The sequence below is a fragment of the Sinohyriopsis cumingii genome, chromosome 13, assembly GCF_028554795.1.
Source record: "Sinohyriopsis cumingii isolate HCF-2022 chromosome 13, ASM2855479v2, whole genome shotgun sequence".
NCBI lineage: Eukaryota > Metazoa > Mollusca > Bivalvia > Unionida > Unionidae > Sinohyriopsis > Sinohyriopsis cumingii.
In genome coordinates, this window is record NC_142973.1 from 43,445,989 (window position 1) to 43,467,405 (window position 21,417).

The 21,417-nt window shown below is 33.7% G+C and overlaps 1 protein-coding gene across 1 annotated transcript in view; it reads left to right on the plus strand.

Moving 5' to 3' along the window:
* Window positions 1-21,417, plus strand: part of LOC149785310 (kinesin-like protein KIF27) — a 168,864-nt gene that overhangs the window by 71,360 nt on the left and 76,087 nt on the right. Inside the window, exons 14-17 of the mRNA XM_089979203.1 lie at window positions 690-825; window positions 2,061-2,144; window positions 2,847-2,933; window positions 7,933-8,052. Coding sequence (XP_089835329.1) covers window positions 690-825; window positions 2,061-2,144; window positions 2,847-2,933; window positions 7,933-8,052 — 427 coding nt within the window. The remainder of the gene's footprint in view (window positions 1-689; window positions 826-2,060; window positions 2,145-2,846; window positions 2,934-7,932; window positions 8,053-21,417) is intronic.

Genomic DNA, 21,417 nt, shown 5'->3' on the forward strand with positions numbered 1-21,417 from the left:
TGTGCCACATACTGTAGTGTATTGACTATATGGTGTGCTACATACTGTAGTGATGCATCCAGCCTAATGGTCTAGATCATTGTAAGGCAGACTGTAATTATGTGACATGTGTATCAGTCCACAGGTATAATTTCCCGATTTACCCATGTATAATGCATGTAATTTGTCCGATGATAATCATTTCCACTTGTCAGCTTTGAACTCTTGGCATTCTGTATATTTTGACTTAGAGTGCACAAACTTTCTTAATTGTCTTGTATGTTTCTACTCTACATAATAAAACCTGTCTAGCATATCTGGGACTTTTTAATAATAAGTCTTTGAGACAATTTTTCTTGTTATTGTAGTAGTTTTAAGAGATTCTCAAAAGGTATATTACATTTCAGCATGTTATGGAACTTTGAATATCAGTGTTTTTTTTCACAATATGGAGAGAATTCTGTATGATTTTTAATTGGTCTGTTCAAGGGTTGGTGATTTTTTAACATTGGCATTTAAAATGTCCATGCATAAGTGCAGTTCACTCTTTTACATCATTAAGTTTTGTATTCCAAAGATTAACTTAGAAATTCTTTTTAAAAAAGACTTCTAGAAGACACTCATCTAGTATTCATGACATATTCATGCAGGATTTGTGTACATGTTCTGATGAATTGACAGATTTTATTATATTTGTTATTTTAATGCAGACTTCAGACAGAATGTGGTCACTATAGGGTAATTGCTGAGGAGGCATACAAACAGCTGATCCAAATTCAGGGGAAGGATTTCCTATCTCGAAGTCAGGACATTCGGCTCAAGGACTGGCTGGATCTCATGGAAGAGGTCAGTGATGTAGTTGTAAATTCTCAACTTTCAAAAGGGGTATTATACAGGATATACTTTTTATTGGCTCACAAAGTGCAGAAGAGCTTGTGTTGAACTGACGCTGTCATAGTTTGTTCATCAGTGTTGGAGTTAGCAGCTGTATGCCATTTAAATCAGCATCTCAGATATTATTGTCTCAACAGCCATGAAAGTCCCCATTTTCATGTATCTGTGACCATGTACACTTGTGTACATTTAGGTCCATTTCTGGGACATCATTGTTCGTAATCATGACCTTAGCTATGTGCATGCATCCTGAGGAATTCTGCACCACTGTGCCAAAAGTATGTCACTATAGCCTTCTTTTCACACTCTATTGCTCATGTAGGTATTTTTTAGCACTGAGGTCATTTGCTTATACTCTGTTGCATGTACAGTACTGTTATGAAATTTCAATATTTGGATGCATTCGGAAGAGTACTACACCACCATACCAATAGTAGGTCACTGTGACATACTTTTTGGCCTCCATTGCTCACCAACACTTTTCATGTTTAGGTGAGTTTCTTGGATGCTACTTTTACACATTATAGTGGATATGTTCATGCATTCTGAGAGTTATTGCAGCATGATATTAAAAGTATGTCACAGTGACATACCTTTTACATTTAAGTGATTATGTACACATTTGATGTTTAGGTGGGTTTCTTAGTCCCTGTTGCTTGTAGGGTCATGAGACAAAATATTAGCATACATCCATAGAAGTATAGCATTACCGTATCAAAGTAAAAATTAATTGTGATCATGATCAAGCACATGGTTGGACTTCATCATCACTTGTTATTGACAGGCCTGAGTACTGACAAATGCAAAACAAATTTTACAGAATAAATATATGCTTTTGAGATTTGATGTCTTCTGGCAGATTTATTTCTTATTACAGTTATCTGTTTATTTGTCAGATAATCTTTTATGTTCATCTGTCTTTCATGTCTGGACTGGGACACTATATTTTAGTATTCCTACATTTTTTTTGGGGGGGACAATGCATTTTGGGATAAAGGTGTGTTGCACTGCAAAATTTTCAGATCTTTTTTTATCACCTATCCAACAAATCTCAAACCCTATTATATAATATTGGTCTTTTTCAAGAGTAAATGGTGTTTATTTTAAGTACTGTGTATATTCCAAAAGAAGTCCTACTTTGATTCCTTAGGTTATTGCTTTTAATTTTTAATTGTTTATTTGCTCAGATCAAAAACAAAGTTCCATCAACACTGAACAGAGACCAGTGGGAGAGTCAGACAATCAGAGATCTGCAGTCAGAACTGAGAAAGGTAGGTAAAATGTAGATATGCATTAATGAAGAATTGGAACACATTTCTTGGCAGTTGCAGAAGTTAGTAGTACTAGTTCAAGTATATCATTATGTACCATTAAAGGTCACATATAGATTAACAGTCGCCTTTGTCTTCTCTCATCAATTATGCCTTTAAAACAATTACCACCATCTCTTTCTTTAAACATACTTTGTAAAACTCCTTGGAATCTGTTTTGTCAAAAAAATAATATAAAAAAATAGATTTTAGGCATCACTCCTCCCTACTCTTCACCTAACCCCAGTTGAATCAATGATCTGTTTAAGCATCATATCAGAGATTATCACTCTCTTTCAATCAGTATAGACAGAGTATATGTTGCAAAAAAATTAACAGATAGACAATATGAATTTTACTATAGACTGTGTGAAAGATTCATTTGTACAGTAAAATATTGTTTATATTTTTTGACCAATAATCTGAATGAAAGATGTTTGGGTAAATGAGCAGCAACATTACTAGAAATCGTAAAAAGTGTTTTGTTGACTGTTTTTCAAATCATTATATATATGAATGCAGTGATATGAATATTCATTAGGAACTGGTCTTTGACTTGAAAACTTTGGTAAAAAATGTTTGCATTACTTGTGCCTTTAATCCGATTATTTTATGGAAAATAGGCAAATCAGAACTGTCTAAATTTTGTTTTAATTGTTATAGGCACGTGAGGATTTAAAGAATGATGAGGAAATATTTGCAGATAAAACAAAGGAAGTCAAGGAACTGAAAGCAAGAAATGTAGAATTGGTAAGACACTTGTAGAGATAATATGTACAGTATAACACCAGTCATCATCATCTGGACTTTTTAATCAAATCAGTCATCATCATCTGGACTTTTTAATCAAATCAGTCATCATGATCTGGACTTTTTAATCAAATCAGTCATCGTGATCTCGACTTTTTAATCAAATCAGTCATCATGATCTGGACTTTTTAATCAAATCAGTCATCATGATCTGGACTTTTTAATCAAATCAATCATCATGATCTGGACTTTTTAATCAAAATCAGTCATCATGATCTATTCTTTTTAATCAAATCAATCATCATGATCTAGACTTTTTAATCAAATCAGTCATCATGATCTGGACTTTTTAATAAAATCAGTCATCATGATCTGGATTTTTTAATCAAATCAGTCATCATGATCTGGATTTTTTAATCAAATCAGTCATCATGATCTGGACTTTTTAATGAGATTTAATATGAAGCACTAAAGCTGTAAGGTTTTCTTGATTAATCTTCTAAGAGTAGGAATTTGAATGTGGCAGATACAAACACAGTGTGATGACAGTAGATAGAAGTTTCCAAGCCTTTAAAATGCATTCTACATAAATAGGGAACTTAACATTGTTTGCCTTTAAATTTTCATTCTCCAAGCTGTCTTAGCCTTTCTTGAGTTACCTTTTATAGCAAACTGGTTTGTAAGTGAAACTGATGATGCTTACTACCTTCACTGAGCTGACTCCTTTGACCCTTACCTTTTTGTTTCACTTGAATAAACTGTCTTGTAGCACTAACAGTTGAGTTTTACAGATTTTCCTTCTGCCACTGACCTTCTTGAACACAGCCTTAGTTTTATGCAGTACCACCAAAACCATTGTTTTATTGATAAATTAAGTTATGCATACAGAAGACTTCCCTGTCTCCTAGCGATTTGGCATTGCATTTGCTTTTTTGTGTGACTTCAACAGATGGAGACAGTTTTGCAAATATTTTTCAAGGTACATTCAGTCTCTGTACAGTAGAAGGCACTGTACAAATTTTAATCATGTTCCAACTCTAAAGTCTTAAACTAAGTAACAAAGGAAGATTATTCAACAATTGATTTATTTCCCTTGAACACAAAGTGTAAATTTAAAAAGAATTTACAGTATTGTGAATTAAATCCCAAATAGTCCTAAAGTTCTATCTTATGTCCAAAAGTGTAGTGTTCCAAATGAATTCTAGCGTTGTTTCAAATGAATTCCAATATTGAATGTGCTGGTGTGCCAATAGTCTTAAATTTGCTGATATGCTAAAAGTCTTTGATGTATCACAATGATATAATCAAGAATGTCCTTGAATGAATTCACAATAATCCAGAAATAGTGATTTAGGCCAAAAGTATCATTGAGCATTTTTAAATTCCAGTGAATAATTTAATAAATAAATCCTCTCAAATTATAACTGAACACAACTAAAAGACTGATTCCACTAGGGAGATGTTAAAATAGGAATGAATAATTATGATTTAAACAACCTTTTATAGATGCCAACTTGATGTATGTCCCAATAACCATTTTCTGGAGTTACTCTGTTGTCTTAGTGGAAATTTCCATCAAATATGTGAACAAAGTAAGGTCCATTTACTTAAATTTTAGCAGCCATCCTGTCAGAAATGAAGCAGACCATAGAATTTTCAAGGGGAAAACCAATGTCCAGAACTCAAATCCAAGTAAACATGTTTAAAGATTTTATCATAAAGTTTAGTCTACACTCATGGACAAAAGTTAGCTATGTAATATGTTGTTTATAAAATGAACATTGCAATCTACAATCATGGACAAAAAGTAAACACACAGTGTAGATATACATAATAATCTCAAATTCAAACAGTTTTAATTGTTGTCCAGGAATCCATTAGAGTTTTAGCATTGTAATTTCTCCATAAATTTCATTACCTGCAGAAATTTATGTTAGGACTTCACTACTTATCAGGTCCAGTCCTCCTAGGATGATCTATATATTATCTAGACAAAGGGAATTAACTCCTCCAGTTTATCTCCCCAGCAGCACCCGCACCCTTGCAACTACTAGCTTGCACCACCCATATAGCAGATGTTATTCATTTCATTGTGGCTCTCTTCATATGTCAGAATCATCACTAATTCTGCTCACTCAAAGGTAAAGTTTTCTCCATCCATGATGGCAGTTCTGGCCAATCCCAAAAAGGCAGAAACTGTGCAGGAGGACATATGCAAGCCAAGCAGGATGTGGAGATGGTTTGCAGACCAGATTTTTTGTTCCAGATTTTTCCTGGTGCCACAAACCATCAGAAAGTTGTGACCAGTTACAGGTCTGAGTGATTTCAATACATATTCACACCGAAGTTCAGAATGGAGATAATGGAGACGGCTTGGTCTGTGAGACATTCCATCGAAAGAAAGGAGTTTGTGATCAGTCTCAATCTGACTGACACATACTGCCATATCAGTACATCCTCATCACTAGTAGCAACTGCAGCATATCTTGATGACATCCTTCAGAAACTCGTGTTAAGTTTAGCGTTATTGCACGGTATTTACAGACTTCTCTCACCTTGTTGTGCAATTTTTTACCCATCTCATCCTTGTGTGCCACCCTTCGATGTGACCTGCAGAGATTATTAAGCTCTCAAAGTTGATCTCTTAAAGTCAATATCCACAAAAAGAATTTATGTAACTCCTTGGTTTACTTTATGTAGCAGCAGACACGCTCCTCTTTGACCACATCTTCATTTGCTTTGGAGAGGACCTTATTAGCCCAGTGGCACCCCATTCACAGTCATCTAAAACTATTTATGATATCAACTGAGATTAAACTTCATTGGTAAGAAAAACAAAGATCACATGGCAAAAATTCTTCTAAAGAAACCTCATCTAGAAATTATGGTCTGTTCTGATGCCAGTTCATATGGTTGGAAAGCTGACCTTTCACCACGGTCAGCTGCAAAAGTTCTGATACCAGGAATAATTCAGAAAATAAGTGATTGGACCTTCAGAGATAATCTCTTTGTTCCCCTTAAATAGGACAAATATTTAATTAATGATCTTACAAGATCTTAAAAAAGATAAAAAAGAAGTGGGGTCCTATTTCTTTCTTAGGCTACCTACTTCTCCATGATGTTTTATACATTTATTTCTTACTTTAGAGAGGATATAGGCCACAACAAGGGTCTGTGAGACTTGTTGACCAACCTGAACCAACCCTGGTCACTCCTCTTTTTCCCCATATGGAACCTGTCCTGGGTTCTGACATTGCACAACTCAGACAAGTTCAAGCCATCTTGGGTTCTGACATTACTCAACTCAGACAAGTTCAAGACCTAGGCTAGAATCTCACTGAAGTTACTATTTTATGAAACATGTTATTTGATACCCCAAGCTTCAGCATGCTGGTTGTGTGAATTGTATGTCCTTTTAGTGGATTCAGACTATCTCCATTTAGGATTGGATGGTTCATTTGTCCTAATGATGCAACTAGTTTTCATATCCAAGAACAGGTTACCATCTGCAAGCAATCAGAAGGTGGTCATTCACTTGCATTCACTGACTGATACATTAAGATAGGTATGATTACAAGACCCAGTCCATGGACACTACTTGAAATGCCCTACAGTGCCTTTTCCTTCCAGTAATGGCCAGGAAACATGACATAAGTTACACCTCAAGCATTGGCATCATGGCTTGAGTTGGTGATATGCCCAGCATAATCTCAAGTTTTACAAGCCAAAATATACCTTATAAAAAGTTTCAGCTCTAGAGCAATCTCTGCATTTCTTATGTTCATACACAATGTTTTGGTCTGGAACATCTTGAACATCATTGACTCACAAGCACATTCAACCTTCTTGAGCTTCTGTTTTTGGGAATTAGCATCGCAGAGAAAGGAATTTGATCAGATGGGTCCAGTGACTGAGGCCTAGATGACCACCAGACCCCATTATGAATAATACAGCTTCCTCATGCATGGGAGGTTGTGGGTTTGAACCCCGGCCGAGTCATACCAAAGACTTATAAAAATGGTACTAACAGCTGCCTCACTAGGTGCTCAGCATTAAGAGGTTAGTGTTATTACTGGTCGGCCTGGTGTCAGGATAATGTGACTGTGTGGGACATCATGCTACATGTCTGCGGGATGATGCCCCAGTGCTAAACATCACTATAAACTGCCACAGTGTAGACATCGTAGTGATATGACTGATATTTTTTTAAAGCAACGTTAAAAATATAAAAAAACACACGCACACACACTCCTCATGCTTGGTTATTCACTTTTACTGGATTTACCCGAAATTTTTCTTCATAAGAATTTACAATACTTTCTCATTCACTGAGTGATGTTACAGGACCTCTTGTCTTCTTTTATGTTTGGAAGTGGTTTATCCCTCCTCTAGGGACTCCATGTATATCTTGCTTGAAGGGTACATGTGATAGAGGTTTGATGTGCTGCCTCTTCCAACCTATTTTTTTAACATAGGTGTAATTGGGTAATGTATTCAATGGGGAAATGAAATTTTGTTGTAAATTATGTTTCTCTGAGAATTCTTACCCAGTCACATTACTATAAAGCCCTCCTTCTCCACTTGCAAAATCCTAGCATCATTGTTGATGTTTTGATCAAGTTTAAACCGAATAACTTCCACTATAGTTATCATTTAGAAGGTGTCAAAGGATGTGATCTGAAAAAGTTTCTACCCTTTGTATGTTATGTAGACAGGAAAGTCCCCATCTTTTGTCTCTCAAGGAGCCTGGATGCAAGAGTTATTTTCTAATATTAACGTGACTGGGTAATTTATGAGAAACATAATTTACTAAAGAACAGATCTCTCCCAAAGTATTGCATCAATCTAAAAAATTTGTTCTGACATACAAAAATAAAAATTTTCAGAGTATTAGATATTTCTATTTGTTTTCCATCCTTTTTTTCAAAATGCTGTACACATATTACACATAAACATTTTGGCTTTATGACGCTATGAAACATAAATAATCTCCATCTAGGAATCCATGTTAGAGCAGCTTGAGAAGTGCCTGATGGAGGCAGAGGAACAAAAAACCAAACAGGAACAACAATATCTGGAGCAGCACATGAAAATTGAGGAACTCCAGAAGGCTCTCAAGGTAAAAACACTCATTTTGAAAGAAATATTGAATTTTTTTATAGCTAAATAAGTGATGCTAACATTTTTAGCTCACCTAGCTGCAAGGCCAGTTAAGCTTATGGTAAAGTCCTGTGCCCATTGTTTTTATCATTCCTGGTCTATCTACATTTGTAATGTTCAACTTCTCAAAACACACTCAAAAAAATGTCAGCCAGATTTGGCAGAGAGCACCCTGACAATCTGCCTTCAAATGTGGCTGCAGTTACTAAAATTAGAAAATAAAATTAAACAACTCAAAACTTTTGAGCAGATTTCAATCATTTAAACAAACAAAAAAGCATCATGGCATAGATGGCTTTCAAATTCATACCTGCCAGTGTTGTTCATCCATTATCAAATATGGCTGCAAAAACCTCTGTTCAGACTTTTACTAAATTAGACAGAAAGCTTACTGGCTTTTAAATTTGTATCAGTAATGTGGATCCACATCAAATATCATACTAAAAATAGAAAAGTCTTTTAACAACTCCCAAAAACTGCTCAGCAAAAACTTTACCAAATTTTACAGTATGCATCATACCTTGAAGGCATTTAAAATTTATACAAATTATGTCAGTCTGCCTTTAAATATGGCCAAGTTAATGAAAATAGAAAAACATTTAAACAACTTATATTAAATAGCTGCTCAGCAAAATTTGACCAAATCTGACAGAAAAGCATCTTTGCATTAAGCCTTTCACTATGTGCTATGCTGTCAAATATGGATAAAGATATATAAAATAGAAAAACCTTGAAATAGTTGTTTTCATAACATATAATCAACAGCATTGAAATTTCTACAAAAAGCTTCATTCTTGGTCAACTGTACTTCCATCAGGCCATTTGGCAGATGTCAGTAAGGTGAGCAATCTCAGGCCCACTTGGATCTCTTGAGTATAATAATGGTACCTAGTAATATCATCTGTTATATATGGAGAAGTAAATGGCTTCTTAATAAAATGAATCCAATTTATTCATGTATTCATGTGACAGCATTGTGTGGTGGCTTAAATCATTCAATCATCATTCTTCACAAGTCTTTTTATACACCTGCCTAAAGGTGGAGCTTACCATATTATGATGTCTGTCCATTCATCTGTTACCAGCTTTGTGTCTTACACAATAACTTTAGTTCTCTACAATCTACAGTAACCAGATGATGTGGATGACTTGAAAGAATCCTGTCAATTTCTGAATCAAGAGGTCAGAGGTCACTATGGCTAGAAGAAGAAAAATGATTGCCACACAATAACTTCAGTTCAATCATATATGGGCCAAACTTTGTGGATGACTAGCTCATGGGAAAGTTAAGAATCCTATTTATTTTGTGGATGACTTGCTCATGGGGTAGGGAAGAATCCTATTTATTTTGGGGCAAATGATCAAAAGTCAAGAATACTGTTACCATGATGGAAAGAAGAAAAAAGGTGTCTGCACAGTAACAATAATTATGCATCACAGACCTGGATCAAACTATTTGGATGGCTTGCATTGGGGGTGAGGAAGAACCATATTGACTTGGGGATTAAAAGGTGAAAGATTATTGCTGTGATAGAAAGAATAAAAATGGTTTCTGCACCAAACTTTTGGCTCTTGACTATGCATCTTTAATAAAGTTTGTATGTGACTTACATGCAGGGTAAGAAAGAAACCTGTTTATTGGGGGTTTAAGATTAAAGATCAAAGTCACTGACTGAATAAAGAAAAAAAGTTTTTGCATAACTTTCGTTCATGACCAGGGGCGTCCAACTTTTTGGCTGGCGACAGAAAGATAAAATCCATAAGGTCACAGGCCACATAAGCAGGAACAGTTCCTTATCACTAATTAGGCATATTAATTAAAATGCATATGTTTAAATGGACTGCTTACATGGCCACTGGTGTACAGTGTGAAGGACTGGGCTCAGGGTTGGACACATCTGTTCCAGACCATGTATCTCGAACAAAGTTTGTGGAGAGTATGTACTTTGGGGTTAAAATTGTGAAAGGTCATTGTATTTTAAAGAAAACCTTTTTGGATGGCTTGCAATTTATTTTAATCAAGAAACCTATAGATTCTGGGGTCTAAAGGTGAGAGATCACAGTCATGGTAACTCTAATAAGACAGTAATGGTTTTTGTACAGTAAGTTTAGTTCAAAACTGCATACCTTGACCAAAGATCCAGGTCACTGATACCCACTGGTCAGTAATATTCTGTGGTCACCTGCACAGAAGACTATTAAAGGGGGCAGGTGGGGAGGCATATAATGGGCCCATAAACTTTTCTCTTGTGGAGTGCCGATTTTAAGCATGAAATTGTTCTGAATCTGACCAGCTTCTGTCTTAGTCCTTATAATCAACAGCTATAGACTGGACTACAGTTCAGCCTCAGAGTTCCATTCTTTCATTGGCTGTAGTCATCTGGAGGTTATTCCAGAACCATAATTCACCATATGACATAATCAGGATGATGTTGCTTAAACAACCTGTTAAAAAAAAATTATATTTAATTACGACAATATTGAGTCATGATGTAATCTTGTAAAGCAAAGTCCAAATGATGGAAGCATTCAGATGTGCTTCAAAGTCATTTTGCTATAGTAATTTGCATTGGTTTTCATTGTTTGAGAAAACAAATCTTACATCGTGTTGATCTTAAATGAAATTTGCTTTGCACACTATATGAATCAGTTTTGTATTTGTTGAATGGACACTGTGGCTGCATATAATCCAAAATAAGTATTTATTGTGAATTCATATTTTTATGGAGTAACAATATCATGGATTTTGTGGTTATTACAAACCATGGCTTTAAAGATACAGCAAACAAAAATCCATCTGTGGAAACAATTTGATTTCTTTCCCCATCCACAATTTAAGTGCTGAAAAATTTTTTTTTGTGTGTGTGTGTGTTCAAAACCATGAAAGTTGATGCTTATAAAAAAAAAGAATTTACAGTATTTGGCTTCTGAATATGATTTGCATTAAATCAGAATCATCAAAATGGTAGCATGCCTTCCTTTATAATCAGAAAGAATTTGTTGTTGATATTTCAAATCAGATAGGGAAACAAAACCTTATTCCTAGGAATATATAGGAAATGTGTCCTATTTCTAATACTTGAATGACATTTATTAGGATGCATTGTCTGGTGTTTTGAGCGACCGTTTGCCATCAGAAGTTTCTCGATCAGGAAGTTTGACCAAGGTGGGAATATTTATGGATAGGGTTGATGGTCTGGGATTCCTTTTTTTCTTTTCTGAGTTTTTCTTGAAAATTTCTTCCAGTCCCTTGGAAAACTTTTCATATGACACATTCTTTGTTTTATGTTTGTTGTTACATTTTGGGTTTTCATCACTGACTTCACAAAAGTTGTCAGTTATCATGGAACTCATTTAATGCACTAAATATCTGTGTTACATGATTCCTGCAAGACATGTCTTCTTTTTTTTCATTGGATAGGACTGTGTCACATGATAGGTTACATTTTTTGTGTAGCACAGGCATTACATTACTTTGATGTGACATCATTGAGTTTAATGTTACATCATAATGTAATGTTCTTTGTGTTTTACAGTTGCAATGACATTTATACAGTTAGAAACATCTTTTAAATTATGCTATAAAACAATGGTAGACCTTTGTTTTAATGATTACGAAATTTTATGAACCAGTAAACCCGTTATATTGACCTCCACTTTTTGTTGGTTTTCGTGGCATATATAGTTTCATATTCCTCAACAAAGATCAATAATTGTATATTCTATCACACCAGTTTATGTATCACAATTTTTATTGGTCAAACGTCAGAATTTGTAGCTTGATCTTGTATGAAAATTTGATGCCATATGACAGATTGACTTTTCTTGTGACATGGTGCTACAGAGAATTACATATTTTTCAACAAAGTTTCACATGCGTGTTCGAATGGGGATAAATATCTTGTATTTGAAGATTTGATGGCATTGATAGTGGTTATATTGCCAAAAATACTGTATATGCTTGCTTATAAGTCAAGTCCAACTACAAAATGCACAGCCCCAGATCTGCCATTGTGTAATGCACTATCAGATCTAGTTCTGTGCAGTTTGTTAGAAGGAATCAGCAGAGCAAACAACTTAGACCCAGATCTGCCAGCAAATTGGAAGATCAGAGTCTGTGTTGTTTGCAGTTGGACTCATCTTATAATTGAGTAGACAATGTACATTTTACCAACTCCACTGATGCATCATCAATAAAACTAAATTTGTGGCAGCAAAACCAACATTAATATCCTCAAATCCGCAAATGCAATACAGTTATCCCCAAAAATATTATAGGTTGGTTGGTATGTACGGATCATTTTGGATCATGCCTTGTCTTACCTGTGTTAGCAAATCGTAAGACTATAGTTAAGATATTTTAGTGATGGGCACTGACTCAGTTAATATCATCTAGAATGCTTCTGTTTCCATCAGGGAAATATGTTCCCACTGCAGGTACAGTACAACATATTTAGAACATTTTTCATGAGAGCCATTAAAGTGATGTGTTACTAGTGAAGGAACCTTATAGTGAGGATGTTAAAGTACAGTGTTGTTATAATAATGCATAAAAACACAAATAATGGATATTTGAATGATGTAAAATAATTGTACAAATTGGTTCTTATCAACTAGGAACTAAAATTAAGTAAAATAGTTAAAGATGCAGTGAAAAGACACCAACAAAGTTCAAACATATTGAAAATATATGAAATCTTTATTCAGTATTTAGTTGTTAATAGTTAGGAGGAAAAAAAGACATAGTTTGGGTTAATCCTATAAATACACAGTTTTATCACAGTAGATTGACAACCATTTCTTTAAAGTCAGTTTAAACTTAGATGAAATGTCTTTTGACTAGATGCTATATGCTTGTAGTAAATTACTTACTATGGGGTGGCATTCCCATGCCAGAAAAGGAGGTAACTTGTTCTGTATACATGTTATAAAATATTTACTCAGGGGTGATGGTAATATATGGCAAGAAAAGGAGGTACCTTGTAACGTAAAAAATAGGAAATAAGCACAATATCTGTGTGAAACTTTCGTCTTGAAACGTTTGAAGTTCTCATTGGGGAGAGGATGCATCATAGTAATGTTTGCATGCAAGGTAGTGTACTAGACATCCTTTGTTTCTTTAAATTCTTATTCCTAGAATAATTTATTGTTTAGAGTTATTTTTTGTAAATGTTTTACAAATTTGCCACTGAATTTGATGAATTTGTTATAGAGTATTGACATTTGTGTACTTCTGAATGCTCTTTTAGTTACATAATTTTTCAAAATAATTGTTTTGGGAATACCAGTCATGTATGTTGTGTATGGTTTTAGAACGGTAGTGGTGATCTGTCTGGTATGTCATCCTCCTTGCTGCTTAAAATGGGTACTTCTTACAATATGAAACCACCATTATATGTTCTTAACTCATAAAATGCAGACTTTGTCCACACTGTAACACACTGTTTGAAAATTGTGCAGAGAAATTATTGTGAATATAATTCTGTGCAGCACTATGTCACACTGATTTTTACCTCATCACAATGACATCAAAATGTCTGACTGAGTAATGATTGCAAATGTTATGTAAAAAGAAACATTACTGATGTTTTCAATATTTTGTTCTTAATTTGTTCGTTATTTAGAATAGTAAAGTAAGTTGAATTGATTTTACTTTTTAAGCATAATTATACTTACACTTTGAATACTAGTTGCTTAAGTAAAATTGGTTTTAATTTCAAGTCTAGTTATACTTACGTTTGGAATGCTATTTGCTTAAGTCAGATTTAATTTTCAAGTCTGGTTATACTTACACTTTGAATGCTATTTGCAATGACAAAGATGGTTAATGAAAAAAGTGCAGTTAGACTAAATGAATGATTATTGTTGGCAGCTGTTTACATTTCTAGAACAACTGACTCAATTCATTCAAAAATTGGGCCTCAGATTGTGACTGATTAGTGATGTTTCAGTAAAGCTAAATTATTGAAGGTGTAACATGATGTAAGGGTGTAAGACTTAGGGTTCGAGTTCTGTAACTTTTACAAACTGTATATATAAATCAGATTTATTCCTTTTATAAATTTGATCAGTGGCATATGTGACTAAAATATCCAGGCTGATATTTGAATTGTTTGTAGCTGAAAAATGTACCAAGTTTTCATCAACCATCTTTATTTTTTCTCACTGCATGTATCATGCTAGTATTAGTTCCTTAACTTAAATTAATTTAAAGGTAAACAGTACTGCTATGTTTACAGTACACTCATTAAAGATAAACAGTACTGCTATGTGTACAGTACACTCATTAAAGATAAACAGTACTGCTATGTTTACAGTACACTCATTAAAGATAAACAGGACTGCTATGTTTACAGTACACTCATTAAAGATAAATATGACTGCTATGTTTACAGTACACTCATTAAAGATAAACAGTACTGCTATGTTTACAGTACACTCATTAAAGATAAACAATACTGCTATGTGTACAGTACACTCATTAAAGATAAACAGTACTGCTATGTGTACAGTACACTCATTAAAGATAAACAGTACTGCTATGTTTACAGTACACTCATTAAAGATAAACAGGACTGCTATGTTTACAGTACACTTATTAAAGATAAACAGTACTGCTATGTGAACTGGATACTCTTTAAAGATAAACAGGACTGCTAAGTTTACATTCATTAAAGATAAACAGTATTGCTATGTATACTGTACACTTGTTTAAAGATAAGCAGGACTATGTGTACTGTACACTCATTTAAAGGTAAACAGGACTGTTATGTGTTCTAGACACTCATTTAAAGATAAACAGGACTGCAGTGTGTACAGTACACTCATTTAAAGATAAACAGGACCACTAAGTTTAGAGTACACTTTTAAATTCATGATTTTTTATTCATCCAGAGTTCTGTCAGAATGTTGAATTTTATAATAGAAATTTATTGAATTTTAAAATCATCATCAAGGATGGTTATATAGTTTAAAACATTTTTAAGTATTCCATATTTAATGATATTTTTTTTAATTCATCTAGTAGTTATTATATACATGTATAGTGCCTTTCTCAAAACTCCTTACTAGGGCAACCATAAAATTGTGCCCTGTTAAAAGTGAGATAGCTTTATGCTGAGTTGGTTCAGTGTCAAAACTACTTCAGTACAGAAAATGGGATCCGTAGCTGTATTTGTGGTATTTGAAGGGCTGTGATGTACTGAGGTGTTTTATACTGAAGTTTGTTTATTGTCAACATTATTTGTGTCCAGAAAATGTGATCAATAAGTACACCATTGTTACATGGGGACCAAGCTATATTGGGGTCTTCGTAGTGAGGTTAGCTTAATATCAGAACTATTTTCAGCCAGAATATGGGATCCATGACCAAACCTGTGTTATATTAGGTACCATGTTATATTGAGTGACTTTATATTGAGATTAGTTCCAAATCAAAACTAATTTTCAACCAGATAATGGAATCCATAATTATACTTGCACTAGATGATTGACTTTGTAATACTGAAGCACTTTATACTGAAGTTTCAAAACTACTTTCAGTCAGAAAATGGTATTCATACCCATACCAGTGTTATATGAGGGACCATGCTATACTAAGGTGCTTTATACTGAGACTGAATAAATATCAAAACTAATTTCATCCAGAAAATGGGGTTTGTAACCATACTTGTCTTATACAAGAGACCATACTGTACTGTGGTGCTTTATAGTAATGGTAACAAAGATATTTTCATCCAGAAAATGGGATGTAATCATACATGTTATATGAGGAACCATGCTATAGTGAGACTCTTTATGCTGAGACTGAAACAGTATCAAACTACTATTGGCCAGAAAACAAGATCCATAATCATAATTGTGCTATATGAGGGACTAAGTTATATTAGTGCTCTTTTTTTTACAGAGTTTGGTTCAATATTAAAATCTTTTTAAACATGATAATGGGATCCAAAATCGTACCTGTGTTATATGAAGACCATGCTATACTAATGTACTTTTTAGAGTTTGGTTCAGTATTAAAATCTTTTTAAACCTGATAATGGGATCCATAATCATACCTGTGTTATATGAGACCATGCTATACTAATGTACTTTTTAGAGTTTGGTTCAGTATTAAAACCATTTTAAACCAGATAATGGGATCCATAATCTAACCTGTGTTATATGAAGACCATGCTATACTAATGTACTTTTTAGAGTTTGGTTCAATATTAAAACCATTTTAAGCCAGATAATGGGATCCATAATCATACCTGTGTTATATGAAGACCATGCTATACTAATGTACTTTTTAGAGTTTGGTTCAATATTAAAACCATTTTAAACCAGATAATGGGATCCATAATCATACCTGTGTTATATGAAGACCATGCTATACTAATGTACTTTTTAGAGTTTGGTTCAATATTAAAACCATTTTAAACCAGATAATGGGTTCCATAACCATACATGTGTTATATGATGACCATGCTATACTATCACACTTTTTACAAAATTTCAGTATTATTTTATGCATATGCGATGCAAGCCTCTGAACTGATTTGATGAGAATGAGATGCTGTTTTAAGTATTTTCTCATTTGAAATGTAGTATAAAGTTCAAATTTTATTTTTGTTACCATTTTTACAGGAATGAATATGCTTTAAACTGGAAGTTGTTCTTTATTTATTTCTGACATGGCTGACCGTCATGAAGGGAAACCAGACAACTATGTCCCATCACATAAAAATTTCATATTTTTGTTGGGTGCAATTTTTAGGTTCACTTGTATGGACCAACACCTATGAGTCAGCAGCTGTTAAACGTACAGCTATTAAACATGTTTAATTCTTAATTATCCTCTGCTCACTGAAGTTGATCAATGATAGAAATCTTTTCCAGCTGTAAATCCATCTGTCACTTTTCATTTCTGAAACACAGCTACAGAACCAGTCGAGATATCTTTATGAAACTTGATACATATATTTAACAATTGATTCAGTTGTGCCATTTGCTGTTAACAATTTTAATGTTCAAAATTTTAATGTTTTTGTCCATGTTTCTGTTCAATAGTCCATCAATCCATTCCATAATCCACACTTGTTTCCAGGTTAAACTCCAAAGCCTATTTTTAGGATGTTTCCGTGAAATTTGGTACACATATTAGACTTGTAGTCCAATTAATACTTCTGCTACTCACAATACTTCAGATTCAGTATTTGTAGTTTTCAGCTATTTTGTTCATCCATCATTTACACTTTTGTTTCCAGAGCATAAATGCAAAATTGTTTAAGATATCTCTGTGAAATGTGGTACTGTACATGAATTAGATTAGTTGTAATGTTAATCAGTTTCCTTTGTTTCAGTGTTTTTGTTTAAATCCATTTGTCTGTTTATCCATTCATCCATTTTGGATGTGCTTTTTTCTTTTCACAATTCTTTTGTTTCAGCATTTTTGCTGTTTTTGACTATTTGTCTGTCTATCCATCCATCCTTACTTTAGTTTCCTTGCAAAAACTCCCAAACCTTTTACAGATATCTCTGTAAAATTTAATTACATATATTAGTCTAGTGTGTAGATGTGCATTTGGCTCAACACAGTTCTGTAGTTTCAATACTTTTAATGCTTTTGTCTGTTTAACTATCCACCCTAATTCTTTTCCAAGGCATATCGCCAAAACTGTTGAAGAATTATGGAACTTGGTGCACATTATTAGATTTATGTGCCATATTTGTTGTTTTGTTTTTTTTTGTATTTCTTTACCTTAAATATTTTTTTGTTTTTGTTCAGTTATGTTCGTAAAAGAAATTGCAGATGTGATTACGAATGACAGACAAAGTTTCTGAGTTTTTGGCTATCACATATGTATCCTGTCAAGAGTTTAAGAAAATATGGACTTTGTTTAGTTTCCATTTTTCCTGGCAAATTGCATGTAACTTCACAGAGATAAGTTTTATGGAGTGTATAAATGTATGGAGTGTATATAATACTCAATCTTATTTCTATATATGAACAAATCAGCTATAATATGAAATGTACACTTGATACTGTTTTAATATACACCACCCCTTTCGATAACTGACGCCCGGATAACTCACGATCCCACTTATAACGCGGGGTCCAGAGTGGCTCCCGATTTTTTCCAAATAAAATATATTTTAAATAGCTTTAAAATATGCTGAACATGAAAAAATTACGATAAGAATTGGTAAATTAAACCTTGATACAGCGCTCGTTTTATCATCGAAAATGGTGATTAATGCCCTTAAAGATAGAATCCTTATTGTAAAATTTGCAAGTTCTAAATAAGATATAATATATTATGTAAGTTTTTTTTAATGATAAATAGTTGTCAATAGAAAACAAATAAACAGTCTGGTGAAATAGCAATCAGTTAAAACTTCTGGTAAATGCTAACAGGTGACAACAGAGAATGAAATAAACACCAATTAAATGTCTTGCTATGTGAAAGTCACGTTCTAATCCTTTAATTCCTTTTCAGTGTAAACATTATAATTGCAGCATATTCTGTTCAATGAAAACATGAAAAGAGTCAATAGACCGTCACATCGAAACTCGTGAGTACTTCTGTGAGAACCTAATTACATGCCGGCTTTGTTTTGATCAACAACTTGTGGAAGTGTTTGTTGTATTAAAAATCAGTTAAAAGAGACCTGTGTTGTTTGATCACTTTGAATATGTCTTTTGTATCAAATCAAGCAAGGGAGGTACAAAGAAAAAATTCAAAGGCATGCAAATTTGAGCATAAGTTGTTGTGGTCACTACCATTATCAAAATTCATTTTATTTGACCAATCGAAAATGGTTTCACATTTTTATACGGTCGCTGGACACATAAAATGTTGACTATGTAAAGATCATACAGTTGGGAAATCTGTGGGATTTTCTTGGCAGCAGAGAAATCAAGGAGTAACACAAAAAAATTAACTGATTTTTTTCAAAATGTGAAGTTACCACTATGTCTGCTTATTCTGTGCATCGGGTAATTCTGTGCAACGATACGTCATTTCTGTAAACATTGAATCACGTGTTATTTTTGTTCAAAAATCCATTTTGTATCAAGAAAGAACGATCGTACTTTAATTCAGGAAAGTGATATTCATAAAGTGTACAAAAATATCCCGCATTTCGACTCGAAATGCATATGAAAATGTGATTTCTAAATGTCAACATGAAGACCCACTCCATGATGTTCTTGAACCTGTAACCCAGAAAATCCGATTTACTATGTATCTTTTAGAATCATACAAATAAATACATTATATAAAAGAGGGAAATGTATACCTTAAAACAATACTGCATTTTCATCCAGGTTTACAAATCTGCAAGAAATTGTCCCACACGTACAAAATTGTCTGCTAACCAACATGTCAACTTGCCACTAGAACATAAATTCTCAAGAAATTCCCCGGCATATAGTCTGTTTCTAAATTCTTTAGTAATTTTTTCACCATTAATAAGATGTTGTAATCACATTACATCTATTCATTGTTGTTTCTCTTCCACATAATAGCTTATTTTTTATATAAAACGTTGAACTTGACTAACTTTTTTTACAAGATCGGTTTTGTTTGCTTAATATCTCTTGCCATTTATTGGCATTTTTACCTTGAATTTTGTAAAACTAGCTATAAACCTGACCTAATTACTCGACTGAATTGCTGACATAAACAGTTCAAAGTAATGTATTTCATTTCTGTAGCCCGATGGATAAACATTACATCTTTTCAATGCTGTGCACAGAATAGGCTGACAAATCGCGAGTCAGGAAAACACGGGGGTGGTATCCCCTGTGTCCAAAATTAATATTATTTTGAACAGAATATTCTGGTGACAATTGCCTCTTTTCAAATGGTAAGCATTGCTGTATTTTATTTTCATCAATTGGTCGAATTTGGTATGTGTTTTGCTTCATCAATGGAGACGGAAACCTTAAGTGCGCAGAAAAGCCCAACATCATTGTATATTTGTCAAGCATGTCACAAACAGCAAGCATTATCATGTTCAAATTTACGTCGTTTTAAATTTGTAGAAACATTAAATTCATGTTGGTAATGATTAACCCCTGTGATTTTTTTCATTTTACTTCTACCACAATCAAATCTATCTATCGTTCATTCGTTCGATCGACAATGTTTCTCGAAAAGAGTGTCGATCTTTTGTATTAAAAAAAACGTCTAATTTGGATCAAACAATAAAACTAGATAGAATGTATCCATTTCAACACACATATTAGTGATGTAGTACACAATGTGTGAAGTGGTACACGTGTTAAGCGAATGGAAACCATATGGAATAATGTTTTTGATGATCTCTTCAATATACTGTAATTTATCCTGAAATTAATGTTGCTCTATGAGGAAAAAATAAACAAAGTACACCGTTATGAAGAGATATTTATTCACAGTTAATCTCAGCGTGATTATAAATTGAGTATTCAACACTATAACCTGCCAATCCACCCACCCACCCTTTTGCCTTTACATCGATCCCTTTATTGGTTTTGGCTTTTTTTATAGGTCCCTCGATAACTCTCACCTCACTTATAGTGTGGTCAAAGTTTTTGGACCCTGATGTGCGCGAGTTATCGAGGGAGAGGTATATACAATTCTGTACTGTAAATTTGTTCAGAATTATTATTTTGTAATCAGTTTCAAATTCTATCAGAAGCCTTCACCAAGTCGTGAAAGCGAGGTAAGATACACATGTAATCACCTGTCACTGCACATTATTCCCAACTCTGGATGATTTTCACATGTTCATTAAATAAAAGTACACATAATGTCATTTAAATATACATATGTTCTGTATATTTTTAAGTCCTTATGTCTTGGAAAGATTATTGTCACACTTTGTAATTTGTGATTTTTTCATAATTTAGTTATGTGCACATGACATATTTGTGACGCAGGTGAAAAGGCTAGACCTATTTTTTGCAGAATTCTTAGGGTGTTGTCTCACCAACAAGGCATAAGCAAGATGTTTAGTGTCTGCACCACCAGTTGCTGCATGGAGCCAGTTACAGCTTGATTATCACTTATTTTTCACTCTGTGCAGTATATTTTGTGCAGTATTTTTATTAGCTGCTCACTCTGTGCAGTATATTTTGTGCAGTATTTTTATTAGCTGCTGACACAAAATATACCTTACATTATATGTTTTTCTTTTGAGTCAGCAGCTAATAAAAATACTGCATAGAATTTAGAACAGTTGACAATCCTGAGGTAACTGCTGGGCAGCAACTGGCACATACTGTGTTATTCATCCAGTGGCAGGGCGCATGTTGAAAATACTTTTCAGTGTTAACAAAAGTAAGTCACAG